The 15,635-nt window shown below is 51.3% G+C and overlaps 10 protein-coding genes across 10 annotated transcripts; 2 read left to right on the top strand and 8 right to left on the bottom strand.

Moving 5' to 3' along the window:
- Window positions 1-376: 376 nt before the first annotated feature.
- On the top strand, window positions 377-1,526 carry N7532_003998 (uncharacterized protein; the record flags this gene model as incomplete). Its single annotated transcript, XM_056616492.1, has 3 exons — window positions 377-685; window positions 754-936; window positions 1,005-1,526. The coding sequence occupies 3 exons, from the start codon at window positions 377-379 to the stop codon at window positions 1,524-1,526; spliced, it is 1,014 nt and encodes a 337-aa protein (XP_056476849.1).
- Window positions 1,527-3,284: 1,758 nt separating this feature from the next.
- On the top strand, window positions 3,285-3,785 carry N7532_003997 (uncharacterized protein; the record flags this gene model as incomplete). Its single annotated transcript, XM_056616491.1, has 1 exon — window positions 3,285-3,785. One exon carries the CDS (start codon window positions 3,285-3,287, stop codon window positions 3,783-3,785), a length of 501 nt encoding a protein of 166 aa, XP_056476848.1.
- Window positions 3,786-3,927: 142 nt separating this feature from the next.
- On the bottom strand, window positions 3,928-5,567 carry dbp8 (ATP-dependent RNA helicase DBP8; the record flags this gene model as incomplete). The annotated part of the gene is made up of 2 exons (XM_056616490.1): window positions 3,928-4,987; window positions 5,068-5,567. 2 exons carry the CDS (start codon window positions 5,565-5,567, stop codon window positions 3,928-3,930), a joined length of 1,560 nt encoding a protein of 519 aa, XP_056476847.1.
- Window positions 5,568-5,819: 252 nt separating this feature from the next.
- Window positions 5,820-7,240, bottom strand: N7532_003995 (anion exchange family protein; the record flags this gene model as incomplete). The annotated part of the gene is made up of 2 exons (XM_056616489.1): window positions 5,820-6,700; window positions 6,757-7,240. 2 exons carry the CDS (start codon window positions 7,238-7,240, stop codon window positions 5,820-5,822), a joined length of 1,365 nt encoding a protein of 454 aa, XP_056476846.1.
- A 1,394-nt stretch (window positions 7,241-8,634) lies between these two features.
- On the bottom strand, window positions 8,635-10,876 carry bbp (putative zinc knuckle transcription factor/splicing factor MSL5/ZFM1; the record flags this gene model as incomplete). Its single annotated transcript, XM_056616488.1, has 6 exons — window positions 8,635-9,264; window positions 9,324-9,526; window positions 9,586-9,694; window positions 9,763-9,974; window positions 10,185-10,402; window positions 10,458-10,876. The coding sequence occupies 6 exons, from the start codon at window positions 10,874-10,876 to the stop codon at window positions 8,635-8,637; spliced, it is 1,791 nt and encodes a 596-aa protein (XP_056476845.1).
- Window positions 10,877-11,233: 357 nt separating this feature from the next.
- On the bottom strand, window positions 11,234-12,104 carry N7532_003993 (glutathione S-transferase family protein; the record flags this gene model as incomplete). Its single annotated transcript, XM_056616487.1, has 3 exons — window positions 11,234-11,858; window positions 11,916-11,969; window positions 12,025-12,104. The coding sequence occupies 3 exons, from the start codon at window positions 12,102-12,104 to the stop codon at window positions 11,234-11,236; spliced, it is 759 nt and encodes a 252-aa protein (XP_056476844.1).
- Window positions 12,105-12,541: 437 nt separating this feature from the next.
- Window positions 12,542-13,443, bottom strand: N7532_003992 (uncharacterized protein; the record flags this gene model as incomplete). The annotated part of the gene is made up of 3 exons (XM_056616486.1): window positions 12,542-12,942; window positions 12,993-13,137; window positions 13,189-13,443. The coding sequence occupies 3 exons, from the start codon at window positions 13,441-13,443 to the stop codon at window positions 12,542-12,544; spliced, it is 801 nt and encodes a 266-aa protein (XP_056476843.1).
- A 751-nt stretch (window positions 13,444-14,194) lies between these two features.
- Window positions 14,195-14,499, bottom strand: N7532_003991 (uncharacterized protein; the record flags this gene model as incomplete). The annotated part of the gene is made up of 2 exons (XM_056616485.1): window positions 14,195-14,440; window positions 14,491-14,499. 2 exons carry the CDS (start codon window positions 14,497-14,499, stop codon window positions 14,195-14,197), a joined length of 255 nt encoding a protein of 84 aa, XP_056476842.1.
- A 6-nt stretch (window positions 14,500-14,505) lies between these two features.
- Window positions 14,506-14,829, bottom strand: N7532_003990 (uncharacterized protein; the record flags this gene model as incomplete). The annotated part of the gene is made up of 1 exon (XM_056616484.1): window positions 14,506-14,829. One exon carries the CDS (start codon window positions 14,827-14,829, stop codon window positions 14,506-14,508), a length of 324 nt encoding a protein of 107 aa, XP_056476841.1.
- A 177-nt stretch (window positions 14,830-15,006) lies between these two features.
- Window positions 15,007-15,576, bottom strand: N7532_003989 (uncharacterized protein; the record flags this gene model as incomplete). The annotated part of the gene is made up of 1 exon (XM_056616483.1): window positions 15,007-15,576. One exon carries the CDS (start codon window positions 15,574-15,576, stop codon window positions 15,007-15,009), a length of 570 nt encoding a protein of 189 aa, XP_056476840.1.
- Between the last annotated feature and the right edge of the window lie 59 nt (window positions 15,577-15,635).

Below are 15,635 nucleotides of genomic sequence, written 5' to 3'. Positions count from 1 at the left end.
TATTTTTATTAATACGGGCATATTTCCCGTGCGCTTGCCAGTTCGCCCAGCACGCCGCGCGCAGCGTGGACGTGTGCTCAACACGCTGTGGAGCCGAGTCCGTGCTCTATACAAGCTAGTAATCGAAGGTCTATACGCGATTGACGCGACCGTTTTCTGTTGTCCACCGGCAAAGCCTCTTGTCTCGTTCCCTTTTCACTTTCCATTCTTCATTCCTGCCGCTTTGCCTTTTTGCCTGGTTCCTGGGCTGATTGTTCGCGCTGCTCACGCGTGGACTCCCCGGGCCCCGAACCCACTCCCCCCGCCGCGGCGTGTATCTTTCGTCTTTTGACCCCAACACCTCCCCGACTTCAATCCCTCCCGGACACGCTTCGATATGCAGTCCACCACAATGCCATTCAGTCCTATTAAAGATGGACGCCGCATTCTCGGTGCAAAGGACACCAACGCGTGCTTCTCCCCAGCCCGCCAGAACAAACAGTCATCGGTTACCGGCACGCCGACCAAACGGACCCTGTTTACGAATGTCTCGCCTAAGAAGCTGCTCCCTTCGCCTATATTTGCGGGCCAAAAACGGACAAGGGACCAGGTGTGCGAGGTAGAAATCAACACAGAACGTGGCCAGACTCCGCGAGGCTCTGAGGAGCCCAGTTCCCAGGCCACCGTGAAGATGGATACCCCGAAGGTAAGTAGCAAACGGACGACCTATGAGACACAACAAGGATTCAATTGTCTCATACATTTATTCTCTAGTCAAGCCATGTGTCGGACGCGATGGAAGCTCGCGTTTCAACCCCAACCTCGCAGCCCGAACGCGACGAGACCACCGAAGATCAGACGAAAGCAGGCCGGCCTCCAACCGCGTCTCAAAGCCCCGAACAAGACACACGGGCGATCCCAGACGATCCAGACGCGCGCAAAATCTTTATCCAAGAGGTACGTCGAGATCTTTTTTCTCTCCTAGCCAAATCGTGATTGCGGAATGTTGACCAACTATATCCCAGAAAGCGGCTCTCCTCCGAAACACCCTTCAAACTGCCATGCGCAACGTTCCCAGCAATCCAATCGACCGCCGAGTCTCGGAATTGGAAGCCCACAGCCGCAAGTGCCCTCGAATCTCTTTCTCTGCTCTCTCCACTCCCTCCGTCTCCCTCAGAAATGTCGCCACTCCTTCCCAATACCGCACTCCGCGCATCGGCACAACCAATGATGATATGAGCTCCACTCCGGTCCAGTACACACCCGACCTCCCTGGCCGGCCATCCTCTCTGATCGACACATCCTCATGTGCAAAGCGGGCCCGGCGCACGCCGCCCCGCACCCTTGGATCTCCAATGCAACTCAGCAGCCCACCCGCGACGGTTGTTCGACACAACCGAACCCGCGAGGTGAGCGAAGAACCACGGCATGAAAAAGGATCCGAGACACGGCAGGGCTTGTCGCCATCTCAAAGAGGGGACGCCGTGGATGGGTTACTCAAACTCATGAGCAACAACCAGGAAAGCTCCGACGCGTGGACCGGATAGGGTATCTAAAAGCGGTTGAACCGCACCGCGGATGTCGAGTGATGTATTTCTTTTTCTTGGTTTTTTCTCGTTATTTTTTCATTGGTGGCATATTGCCTTTCTCCGGTCTAAGAAGTCACGATTGGCGTCGACTGATGACGGTGCTTTGACGAATACATCTTGTGGTTAGCATATCATGGAGATGCGACGGTTGGCTAATTCTGGGAGCATGCGGCGTTCTTTAAAAAAACTCTTTTTATCACTACTACAGTACATTCAATGATACCATTTGTATGCTTTTGAATTTGCTCAGCTCGAATGAGAGACTAGCGTGATGACATACAAGGTAGTGGCAGTCATCACTGGATGAGGGTGAGTCTGGTCAGTTTTATGACCACAAGGATGGGATGAAACGGGAAAGACCGCCTAGATCATTGGAACGGTTGAAGGAGGCGTCAAATTGTCGAGGCTTATCTGCAAGCGAGTTTGACATTCTAGGTACCTATGAAACAGTGGACTATCATAGGTGGATACCTCTTCAAGCGTTCTGCAATAACACTATTGTGTTACCCTGACATGCATACATACAGATGATCTCCAACCTAACCATCTGGGCCCAGCAAGGTTACGGAAAGGGATGACAGGGCAAGACTTGTTGCAACTTGAGGTTCTCACCCCCAGTATATGCAGCTTCAGGTGATCGCTGTTGGCACCCTGGGAGTTCAGTTTGTCGGCGCATCTCAGATAAGCACCGAATGCTTGCTAGGCCGGAATGTCAGGTACCGATATCGACGAGAGATATGGTCAATCTTGCAACTCCATGGTCAACAATTAATCAAGTAAACTTTCCTAATCAGGCCTGCATTACGTCGGTGTACCGCATCGGCATTTCTCATGTTAGCAACTCCGCTAGTCAGCATCGGTAGACACTGAGGAAGTGAACAAAGTACTAACATATAGGCAGTTCCCCAGCCAATTGTTGTCAGCTAGTCTATTCGAATACGAAATATACACGCCCTAAAAACTGACCCCGAAGATGAGTTGAGCCTCATGAGTTGAAAAAGGGGTTCCGATTGGTGGTAACGTTGACGGTTCTTAGACCCCGAAATACCGAAGAATGGAGTAGATTGGAGCTGATGTCAACATGTCCAACCCAAGAAACTTGAAAAGAGAGATCCTTAGTATGAAGACTGGAAGTATTAAATATTACATCGGCAAGTCGTCCGTCAAGCCCCAACATGCTTCGAAAAGGGCGACCGGCAATAGGGGTTCAACAAAAAAGGAATCCGGCAGTGCAGCAGGCAACCATCACCGCCACAATTCAGAAACAATTTCGAAACATCTCTTTTATTGATCAAATCGAGAGTCCAATCTTTCGATAACCATAAAAATCTCATATTGTGTCCGTTGAAGACTTGACTTTGTACTCCAGACGCCAATCGCCAACGCCCCGGTACAATATGATCCATAACCACGCCTGTGCCCATTGTCGACAGAAGAGGGTATGTCCAGCCAAACCATGATGGTCACTCTACGTACAGCACCCGAATTAACATCTCATAGCGACGAGAGAGGATCAAAGGGGCCTGCTCCGCAATCCATGAAAGAAAGTGCAATATAAGGGACGTGGGCAGTGGTAGCCAGACCGCAAGTTTACAACGGCCAGCTCGACCCCTATTCGAGAATCCCAAAGCGAGCACTCAAAGGGGCGGGCTAACAAGCGGGCTCAGCGACAATGTCATAAGAGCCCCAGATTCAACCATCATACCATCGGCTGTCATGCAGAACCCATTGCAGCCTGCTCCCGGCGCTGCCTTTGACCAGGTCCTAGGCTTCCACCAACTTGGAGAAGTATCAAGTACTAGCCATACAATCAATACGGGTGTTGGTGGATTACAGACGACAAGTGATGGGTATATGGCCCCCGGGGCGCTCGAAGAGCCATTTTCTCCGATAAATCAGCCTGTTGGCCCACAGGATAGCTCTTACTATCCTCTAATGAGTCTACAGGTCTCACAGATGGAGACTTATCTCGAGAATTCATTCGCGGATGCGAATTTGAGATCTTCAGATATGGCCCTTTTGGATACCCTGCCTCCTGCTCCCGATGCTTTGTTGTTAAGCGATGATTGCTTTACTGGACAGATCAACGATGGACACAACACGAGGCCGATTGCGTCGCAATCGGGAGAGACGAGAACAAATTCCCTTGAAGGCCATGGAGACGAGTTTGATTATGTCCTTGGAGGAATAGGAGGCGAAGTTCCCCTGATTCAATGACTCAATGAAGTCTATTGTACGAGTAATAGAGTATAGATTAGGGATAGATCACAATATGACAACGCTAAAGTCCTGATTGATTCTAAATATGGTATCAAATGGAAATGTAGATATAAACAGATTTAAAAATTTAAGATATCCTTCACCGGACCTTCTTCAACTTGTTTCGCTTTCGACCCAGCACATCACGGCCTTCATCAATCTCGCCCATAGCCTCACGCTTGGCAGAGCCGACCTCCTTCAGTGCACCGGTTCTCGTCACACGGCCCTCAATGCTGACGCCTTCTTCGGCCCACTCTTCCATCTGTCGGTCCACACGTTCCTCGATGGCAAGGATAAGCTCCACGTCACGTTGTCCGACCAGAGTAACAGCCTCACCAGTGCGACCCGCACGAGCCGTACGACCGACACGGTGGACGTAGTCGTCTGGGTTCCGAGGCACATCAAAGTTGATGACAAGGCTGACAGACGGGATATCCAGACCACGAGACGCAACATCGGTGGCAACCAGTATTCTGGCAGCGCCAGCGCGGAACCGACCGAGGTTAGAGGTACGCTCAGACTGAGGGAGAAGGCTGTGGAGGGAAGTGGCGCGATGACCGAGTCGACGGAGAGTGCGCTCGAGGAGATCGGCGGTCTTGGTGTGGTTACAGAAGATGATGGCGGGTTTGGTGTCGTTCTCTTCGGTAGAGAGCAGCACATGCAGGAAGACTTCACGGTGTGTCATAGGAACCTTTAGGTACGTTTGCTTCAGGGTGGGAGGGATGTTGCCTTGGTTCTCGGTGGAGATCTCAGTCACGAAGATGGGAGGCTTGTTCGGTGTGCGTGGCAATGATTTCAACGCGCGCACCTCGGCAGTCAAGGTCGCTGTGAACAATAGAGTTTGTCTCTCCGACGAAGGTGGGAGTGCAGAAAGACAGGTTTCCACATCGGGCAGCTGACTACCTTGTCCACTGGCGAGCAATCGATCCGCCTCATCGAGTACAACCATCTTTACCCGACCCAATCCAGCCACTGTATCCTGGCCAGACGTCTTGATGTGATCTGCCAGACGACCGGGTGTCGCAATGACGACATGAGGGCGGGAGGCAAGTGCGATTGCCTGCTGGCGCATATCGGTGCCACCGGTGATGAGGATGGGCTTCATGCTTTGAGGGGCGGAGATGGCCTTGAATTGCTCGAATATTTGCAGCGCAAGTTCTCTGTTGATAGAATATATTGTCAGAAACCCGTAGTTCTTTCTCATATATCGAGAATATTCTTTGGCGAAAGTCCAACTTACCTCGTCGGCGTCAACACAACCGCAAAGATACCAAAAGGATCTTGAGCCCATTTCTGCAAGATCGGGACCGCAAAGGCTATGGTCTTTCCGGAACCAGTCCGACTACCACCGATGCAGTCCCGTCCCTTCAGAATCTCCGGAATACACGCCTTCTGAATAGCCGTCGGGCGTCGAATAGCCATAGTCGACAAGGAACCCACGAGCCAAGGAGCCACAGTAAGAGCTCCGAATGTGGATGCTTCGGCTTCTAGACCGATTTTGAGAGCATCTGCGATCGTGACAGGCTCCTCTTCGCCCGTTGGCTCAGGCTTCTTTGTGTTGTCTTTCTTCTTGATACGAGAGACGGTGGGGAGCGGTGCCGGGGCTACATAGCCATCATCGGAGGACTCGGAGAGGCGGCGGCGTTTGGGTGCGCGGTCTTGAACTTCGGTTTGACTTGTTTCAGATTGATCAGACTCGTATGAGTCCTCAGACATCGGATCGTCTTTCGGCGGCGCCATTGCTGTTTGCTGCGTTGTCTTGGAGGAGCAATTTTGCGGCAGAAAAAGTTATCGGATCCAGCAATGACAGACCGCCTTCGATTTACGGCAAAATGGATGATCATGTCATCACGTGATTGACAGACAGTTACGATAGACAGGAAATGCAAATTTGAATAATGACTGGGAGCCATATATGTATTATGAAATGATACTGATTATTTCCGGTTAATGTGGTATATTTCCAAGATTGAATCCTCCAGAAAAGTCAAATCAATCGACTCTACTGGTAGTACTTCTGCGGCGAACATATGACCGGGAAGTCATCTCGTACGCCTCACCCCTCTCCACATCTTCAACTGCAGAATCCGAGGATGGCGAATAACGGCCTCGCAGCACACCATTCCCTTCGCTAGAGGAGGTTTGGGCCCCACTCGCCATCGCCTCGTCGGTATCCTCGTCAAGACCGTAAGTGCCACCAACACTCTCCATAGTGAAAGGACTGGCAGTGGGCGCATCCAATGCGTTAAGTTCCTCACGGGTAAACCAAAGTGGCAAGAGGAAAGACCGGACAGGAATCAAAAGGAGAATTATGACGGGGAAACCAATGGCTGCAATAGTTTGGGTAATGGCGAAAGTTGCACCGAAACCGATGAGTTCGAGAATGACAAATGCCCAGATTGCGACGCGACGTTTAATTTGCTTGAGAGGGTTAGACGCAGGGGTAAAGCTCTTGTCTTGGGCGAGGAAAATGAGTTTCTGAGTAATGCCGTTACCCTGCAAGGCCTGAACACCCATCACGAAGAAGAGACCGGCCATAACTCCCTGTGGGATCAGATGCAGGACAATGAGAAGGGGCCCGGTCATGGTGCCAAGAGTCAGCAGGCCTTGGGCGAAGTTGCTGACTCGTTGTTCGACAACGTGGTCTGTGACCCGGATGGCTTTGCCTTTGTTCGCTTCGTCCTCGTCTGCGACCTGTCGAGTGACGCAGAGGGCAGCAGTGTGGAAGGGTGCTTGCGGGATAAGGCCATTGGGGAAAGGAATTCCAAGGAGACCACCGACGAACGTAGTCAGACCGAGGAGCCACAGATCCCAGTGGAAGCCCGCGGGTTTCCGGAGAGGAAACTCAGTGCCTTGGGCAATTAGGGACGAGACTGGTGAAAAAATGAGTCACCATCATGGATCATCAGCAAAAGGTAAAAGAGCTTACCGTTGTGATCAAAATAGAACAGAATCGTCAGAAGAAGAGCAAAGGGAATAGCCAAGAAGATGTCTCCGACATCAATATTCCAGAAATGTACCAGCCATGGCCGATCAAGCGTAGGGAAGAAGGCCTTGCCGGTGGGAAGAGTGGAAACATTGACCTCCCGCATGTGGCCAATGTGCACGAAACCAGTGAAGAAAACAATGGTCAAGGGTGTACCATAGTCTTCCAAGAACTTCCGAACATATCTTTTAAAAAGATTGCTATTGCCCAATTCTCCGCAAATCCATGCACTCATAAGGACAAGGAGTGCGACCATAATTGCGAGGTAGGCCGATGTCTCGCCGACTTGGCCCCATTGTCGAGTCAGCACTTGGATACCTTTTTGGAGGTAGATGCAAGCAACATAGAAGCCAAAGATGTCGCACGAGAATCGAGTCACATATGTCAGTCCATTGCAAGAATTCGTGATAGCCAGGATCCAATGCATGATCAGTGACCATCTAGAGATTATGTCAGTGAGATCAATGGGTGAGAGGACCTGGGCGGCTTACATGCCAATCCAACACATGAAGGGGAGAAACGGAGTTCCACGAGGACTGATAATATCATACACAGTGTAATTGAACACTGTGATAGGACCTATGGGTCTCGTGCCTTAGTTCATCGTTTCTCAACCAGACAGTGAAGACATACCAGTCACGCCAACAATGACCAAAGGCTGGGCCGCAAAAAGAGAGAATACCACGGCGCCAAGAACAGACGCCAGTAACACCTCATTGACACCATAGCTTTGGTTCGTCTTTTCAAACATATCAAGCGAGAAAGCCAGGGCAGGCAGAATACTGAAGCAATTGTGAGCTTGGCCGCTCTCTGCAGAGTAGCATCCCATAGGAAAACGTACTTGGCAAAATACATGTAAACCGTCGCAGGCACGATACGATAGTCCCACGCGTCGATCCAATCACTCCAATAATAGGGTGCTCTACGCTTGACATCTTGAATCATGCCACGAAACAATCGAATGCGCCACCATTTCGGAGGGGATGATGCCGCCGACGCGGAAGTTGAAGCTCGACGCGCGGGTTCTTCACGCGCCGACTCCCTCAGGTTCGTTGAGGGAACAGAGTGTCGCAACGATGGCCCATAGTTCGATCTATCAGACCGCACGGATGATTTCCGCTGCGATTGCCAAGAAGGTTTGCGCTGAGTGGACGAGGCGGGCGCCTGCATGTTCGGTCCCGAGAGAGGAGAGGGGTCGCCGTGCGACGGTCCCTGCATCGCCTGAGTGGGAAAAGTGTGGCGATGCGGTGCAGCCCTGCGTGGGTGAATGACTCTGTTCCAACAGTCGAGAAACCAAGGTTGCGTCAGTCGTCGATTTGCGGGGGAAGAATAAGCTGGAAGAGTTGTGACGAGCCAAGACTGAGGTGTGGGGCCTGAGGCATAGTTGGGCCTTGCATCATTGAGGTTTGTGATTAAAGTATGGTTATGGCCATGAGACTCCCCTAGTGGAACGTGAACGTATCCCGGAATGGATCCCTACTTACAATAGGTTGGTGAGGTAAGGAGAAGCTCCAGCCTAAACGGCATTCAACAGAACCAGGCATGGAAGGACTGCGCCGCCGGTAATTTGGCATACATCTCTCAGCCAAGCTACGGACGTCTACGACAACGAAAATTGAATAACAGGATTCACTCCCACCCTGTGAAATGATCTTTTTGAACTACTCCAGATATCAAAACGAAACCCCTTAAAAGTTAGTCCCATCCGGTCCGTATCGCCGATCGTAGCAAGCAGAACAATAACAAGTCTGGGTCAAAATGAAAAAAAAATTTCCTTCATACCATACCCATTGGCAGACAACCCCGTCAGATTAATTTTGTCTACGCCGAAGGCGGAGGAGGAGGCGGGGGCTGGTCACTGGGAGGCGGGGGAGGCGGCGCATCGCCAGGAGGTGGGGGAGGAGGAGGCGGAGCACCTCCAGCACCAGCACCACCGCCACCATACATAGGCATGCCCGGAGGAGGCGGGGGAGCCATTCCGGGAGGAGCCATTCCAGGAGCAGCCATGCCGGGAGGAGCCATGCCTGGGGCATAGGAATAACCTCCGTAAGCGCCATATCCGTAGGCCTGAGCACCAGGAGGACCTTGCTGTTGCCAAGGAGAAGCACCAGGGGCAGAACCCGGGGCGGCACCGTATGCGGCGTGGTGAGCGTAGGCACTGTAGTCGTTGGCTTGGGTCTGAGCGGCCCAAGGAGCGGCATCTTGATTCTGAGCGGCCCAAGGAGCGGCATCTTGATCGCGAGACCCATAACGGGAACGGCTGTCGCGGTCTCTCTGCTGCCAGGGAGCGGCATCCTGCTGCCAAGGGGCGGCATCGCTCGACGGGCCACGCTGCTGCCAGGGAGCCACATCACGATCACTGGGGTATCCAGAGTCAGGACCAGCCTCAATACGCCGAGGCTGCTGGTAGTCGCCAGAGGGGGCACCGCCAGACAGTTCGTTCATGAGTTGCTACAGAATTCGTCAGTATTTGATGAAGGGAGATCCAGGTAATAGAAAAAGATACTCACCTGCATCTCGCGGTCTACCTCATCACCAGTGTCAGCAATACGAGGAGCAGCACGTCCACCGTTGTTGCGCCAGTCGCTACCTCTCTGGCGGTCGGGACAGTCGCGAGCCATGTGGCCAGCATTGCCACAGACACGGCAAATAATGCTGGAAGTGTAGTTGCGCTGCTGAGGGCAATCATACTTGCGGTGTCCGATTTCACCACCTATTTGACAATTTGTTAGTACAATCAGATTGACCAGCTGGAAACCAAGTAACACATACAGTTCTGGCAAGCCTGGTTCTCATCGTCACGGAGAGTACCATTGAGGGCAGCAAGTTCTCGAAGCTGGTTCCGCTTCAGTTCGTTTTGACCCTCGGGGATGGACGCAGCCTGAAAAAAAGAGTCAGTTCAGATATTAGAAAAAAGCGATGGGGGAGGGAACGTGCCGTTTCAATGACGTTGTGCACAAGCTTCTTGGCCTTGTTCACCTTCTCCTCCGTGTCGGCCATAATCAAGCAGTGAAGGTCCTCCTCCTGGTTGCTAGCATGAGCGGCGTCAGAGCGACCCTTTCCTTCCTTGACGGAACCCTTGCCACGAATGGCGATCTTGGCACCAGATTCGGTCTCCATTTTCTTCAAGGTGTTACCACGAGGTCCAATTAGTAAGCCAACTGCAAAGATAGCAAAAGAGCTAAGTGTTAGTAGTCTGGTCATTGTGAAATCGACTTTGAGCAATTGTGCACCATCAAGCACCAAGGGTTAGCAAGAAACGGGTCGACGACATTAGTGAAAATGTTGCGCCGACTCGAGTCGAGCATGAGCTCATGGCAGACACAAGAGGCGGGGGCAGATTGAGTTTAGAGGGTTAGTGTGTATCATACTGAAGTTAATCTCTGGATAGTCATTCACAGGCACGTAGACCTTCTCCTGGGTCTTGGTGGGGCGTCTGTAGTCAGAAGGCGGAGTGTAGTTAGGAACGGCCTTCATGGCCTTGTCGACCAGCTTGTGACGTTCATCCTCCAGGCGCTTGCGGTAGCGGAACTCGCGGGTGTTCACACGGCGACCGAAGTTGTCATATTGAGGCGCAGGTGAAGGAGACCTGCTGATGAGTTAGTATGATGCGAGAATGAGGCGAGGAAAGAGCAAAGACATACCGTTCATTTTCGGGCGGGACCACATCGTTAATACGAAGCTTCTGACTGATTTCTTCGACACGCAGGTGCAGAGCGTAGGCATCCAGCTGTTCATTGGTGAAGTTTGCCATGATCATGGTGGGCAAGCCCATCAGACCAGCAGCCTTGTTCTCCTGCTGGTCGCCCCAGCGGCTGCGCTTCTTGCGGGGCTTATCACCTGCGCGACATCGACTGTTGGTTCTCTTTCTTTTGTGGCGCTTGGTGGTGGGCTGCGTGGGGAACTTACCTCGAACAGGGCTGCGACCACGTCGAGGGCCGTCGCCCAAGGATGCAGGAGTCGCAGTGCGGCTATCGTCCTCCTCCTCGGCCCCGCCGCCGAAGCGACGTTTGCCGAGGGGAATATTGTTAGATCCGGTGATTCCTTGGTTGCGCCAGGCCATGGCACCGGGTTGCAAGCGAGATGAGTGATGAGTTAGTGAAGGGGGCCTGGGAGTTCAAAAGAAGATGGATGTGCCGTTCAATAAATGTGGCAAGAGTCACGTGGTAAGGCGGTGAGAGTATACGGTGGATGTCTTCTGTCGATGCTTAAGTAAGTTTGGCATCTGGCCGTCGACCAACTGCCCCAATCTGATACTACTATTTACTCAAAATTTTGAGGCTAATTACGCAGATCTTGCTGATGATTCGTATTTTATTTTCATTTTTCAATTCAGCACATTGAGTTTATGTGCGATGGGCTAATGTCCGCCATTCAATCTGCAATTTGCATCGTCTCCACAGCCTGTTGCATTAATCTTTTAGATCTTGTTCTTCGAGTCCTCCTTCATTCCTTGCTGAATCCAAGCCCGTGACTCTGCAGCATGCTTCTCAACCTCGGCTTTATCTTTCAAGAGCTCCTTAATAGTGTGCGGCGAGGGAACATGGCGTCCCTTCTCAGTACCCGGTCGCTGAGCCATGCGCTCCTCCCACGCCTTGACATGCGGGAACTCCTCAATATCGATACCGGCCCATCCGGCAGCCGCGATCCAACCCCAGTGTGAGATGTCGGCGATGGATACGTGATCGCCGACCAGATACCCAGACTTCGACTGGGCAAGATGCTTGTCGAGGACACCGTAAAGGCGGCGGGACTCATTGACATACCGGTTCACACCGTATTCGATGCGCTCCGGGGCATATCGTGAGAAGTGGTTGGCCTGACCTTGCATCGGGCCCAAGCCTGCATTTTGGAAGAAGAGCCAGTTGTTCATCTCATAGTGCTCTCGGCTGCCCTTGGGGAAGGAGATCTTGTGTTCGGGGTCATATTGCTCGGCCAGGTATTGCAGAATGCTACCTGACTCAAAAAGACGAATCTTCTCGCCATCGCTGAACGTATCGGTCAAGGCTGGGATGCGACCATTCGGGTTGATTTCCAGGAACCAGCTACGGATCAGTCAGCTTGCGGGATCATCGGATGACTTGGGGCCCACAGTCACATACTCTTCTTTTTGGACGTTCTTCGAAATGTCAATATTCTCGACCTTGTAGGGGAGCCTGTCATTCTGTCAGCTCCAGCTGCGGGTTATGCAATCAACGAAGTGCTCCCTACCCGAGCTCCTCAAGCGCCATGGAGATCTTGATCCCATTGGGGGTCTGAGCAGTGTAGAGGGTGATATCAGGGCGCGTCATGATGGCGATCGGTAAGGTTCAATTCAGTAGAGAAGATAAGGTCTCGAGATGCAATTGCAGAAATGCCTGGAGCTACCCAGCAGGTGGGGGTTTTGGGTCTTATATACCGGGGTGAGGTCATTGTTAGATGGCAGCTTCCCCACTTCGATTTATAATCCTGCCGAAGCTTCGCTCCGCATCCGATTAGTTAATCCTCCAAGCCGCTTCGACAGCATGCTTACAAACACTGCGCGAGTGAGTCACGATAATACTGTGAAATCGAACACGAGCGACTTGATCCAATACGCTTACTAGAAAAACAATAGTGAATTCATCGGACTTGAATAGGATGCCCTCTGTGCCAGCGTTACCCTTCCAATCCACCTTCTATTGCCGCATTCGAAAGAGCCGTCTCGTCGACTGCGGACACTATTTCGTTCTATCGCATACATGTTCAGTTAAAGGAAAAGATACAGCAGCAGGAACCCTGCGAATGGAAACACTGACATCGAATGAAATCCCACAGATCCATTAGTGGGAGTGGATGTGGAAGAGCTTGTCGTCGAGCTCGATCCATTGACCGACGAGCTACCGTTCTTATATTTTCCAACCACGAACTGAGCCACCTCCTCTCCATAATTATCGATATACTTTTTGTGAGCAGTTCCATTGATGAACTTACCCAGGTCACAGAATGGGTCGCCGGCATCACAATATGCTCGAATACGACTGCCAAGCGCCTCGCAGGCACTGGTGTCGGCGCGATAGAACATTCCATTACCAGTATTGTTCCAGCTTCCATAGTTATAGGAAGTATCGTTTCTTTGCGAAGGGTCGCCAAAAAGAACGATAGAAATGACTTGGAAGGATCAGCACATGGTAGTACAGGCAAAATTGATTTGCACTGACCATTTTTAGTGACCTCCTCCGATAAAGGATACGACAAGGCAATAATTTGTCCCAATTCCGGTTTGGTATAGGTCTTATTTTCGGTCTGATCTAATCCCCAGATCGCCGGCATCCCGCAGAAGTTGTTGGTGGTGATATGAGCACCCTGTACATAATGTCAACCTCCTGTCACGCCGAGCATAAGTGCAGTGCGTACCTGAGAGTACCAGAACCACGCCATCTTCGAATCTGGACAGGTCTTGGCATACTCAGTGATGGCCTTCCTCACAAGCTGGGTACCATTAGCCACAGATAAGGCATAAACAGGGTCGTCCCAAGTGGCCGGGTACCGTATCGCTTCGATGTCAGATCCCTCAATCTGGGAAGCGATGTCATCGACCAGGGCCTTCGTTACGCCGAGGTCAGTGAGCTCCCCGGTTCCACGAGAAACATTTTCAGCCCTTTGGCGCATTTGAAAGTGGAGTTTTGGGCAGGCACGGCTACTGCGCCGATGATGCCGGCCATAACGATGTGGATTACCCGACGCATTGTTGCAAAAGCGCGGGGGAGCTGAGTGAAGGGCAAGGAATTTATAGAGATGAGATGGAATACTACTATACCAACATTGGGGTTCCAAGCCCTTTATAGTCTTTGGGCACTTGAATCTCTACAAACTGCGAGTGCTACACATCAATGAAGACTTTCAGCCTGCTGCAAAATACTGTAAGGCCCCACAATATACCAGAAGGGGATCCATCTGGCGCCGGTCTAAGCGTGCAGTAGGGCTGAGCACCTACTGGCCTATCGGCATCCGTATGCCATGACATCAACACGAGGCCAAAGTAATGCCGAGACCGGGACTACTGCCAGTCAGATACATTTCGATCGTAGGCCGCCAAAAATATAGCCCAGAAGTTCAGCAAATTCGAAGCTATTAGCTAAAAGTATTCTAGTTGGTAATAATCGCGAATGCCAAGGGGCACTATAAATGCGGATTCAGCTTTTCTGCGCATCGCATAGCTTACAAAGCATGATTGGAAGCCAAACAACTTGGATGTTATTTGGATTTCTTTGGGCACAAGGACGGTATCGGATCAAAAACTTCTGCTTCGACCTGAGATAAGATAATCCCAAGCATGGTTTCAATTCATCATGATTACACCCCTAATAGCTATGATTTTGATGCTGGCTTGAATTGTTGTACACTGAGCTTATTTCACTCATTAATCAATCTTGCAGTTATCGATGTTATTCTGCCATTCCAATGAAACATATTTCGGAATGAAGCTATTTGTCGTGAACTCCTTGGGAAGATAAAGGCGCGAGTCGCTGATCGAGTAAGCTTTGGGTGGGTTAGCCGTATTCAAAGCAGTAACAATCCTCCCACCAAGGAATTCCCAGAAAATCAAATTCACCTTCTCCGGCTCCCCATCCGACGGGAACCCGGCGGTAGCTTGGACATGCGGGTGCTGGGCACATGCTGGAATCAGAGAATGGGGAGTGTCATCGCCATCATCACCGAGGTCATCACAGGTTACGTAGCCCGGTGTGGGCGTGTGTGCGTGAAGAACACGTCCGAAGAGGACTTTGGCTTCAGGATCTCAGTCGCGTTGTGAGGCGAGGGGTTGTCGCACTCATCGTAGCCGAGCATTTGGCTTGATATTGTGTCGACGGTTAGAGACCGCTTGGACTTTTTCAAATTGTTGATGTATTCGGGCACTTTCGAAGCTTGCGAGTAAGGGACGTCGGGGATATATGTGAATGGTTGCGTGTAAGGGCACACAATATAGGAATCATCCACCGTGAAGGGTCCCTTGACGAGGTCGTATCGGATAGCTCCTTGATTCACGATGATCATTCTGGAGTTTAGAGCGCGATACGGGTCGACAACAGCGGCCGCAGCTGCCTTTTGCACTAGAGTGTATATATTGCCCTCGTCGCCGAACGGCTTGCAGGACCATGCAGTATGTCTGTGGCGCGCAACCGTACACATAAATCAAATTGTGACTCTTGCGAGCGTCGTCGATCCTTTTGGTCACGTTGAGTCCGTTGGCAGTTTTGAATTTTTTTGAGATCCGGATGCATTGTAAGAGAAGGTGAGTCGATTCCAGTCCAGGTACCACCGTGTCAATTTCATCTCAAATGTTTTTTTCTTGGGACAAGACGCGTCAGTTGACTCCACCGTTGCTGGCTCCTCGGAGATCATGTAGCTGGCCTCGGGTCGTGTCGCTCGTGCTTCGAGTGGCTGTGTTTTGATGCCATCCAAGGAAATCCAGCTCACTGTATCGCAATATTTGCCAGATTCTATCGCCGATGACTTCTTGTCATAGACGTGGAAATCGCGACGGTGCGTATGGCCTCCAAATCCCTGTACGGGGACTTCAGGGCGCGTGTCTCGGAGAGTCTTCATGAGAAGAGGGAAGCTACTTTCACTCTTAGGAATTCCGGGCTTGCCTGGATTGTGTCCGATGAATACAAAGAGATCGATATCAACCCGATTGACTGCATCCTTGAACCAGCTCTCTTGAATCATTTCGGCTGCTGGTTGAATCCTGGTCATGTTCTTGTTGTTATTCGTCCCATCTAGAATAACACCAAATGCCATGACCCGGATGCCTTTCTTGGTGGTAAAATATCGGAACCTGCTGCCTATCGATACCCATT

Source organism: Penicillium argentinense, assembly GCF_028826775.1.
Source record: "Penicillium argentinense strain IBT 30761 chromosome Unknown utg000004l_segment0_segment0, whole genome shotgun sequence".
Lineage (NCBI taxonomy): Eukaryota > Fungi > Ascomycota > Eurotiomycetes > Eurotiales > Aspergillaceae > Penicillium > Penicillium argentinense.
Note: the sequence above shows the minus strand (reverse complement) of the source record. Positions and strands in the feature narration are given on the sequence as shown.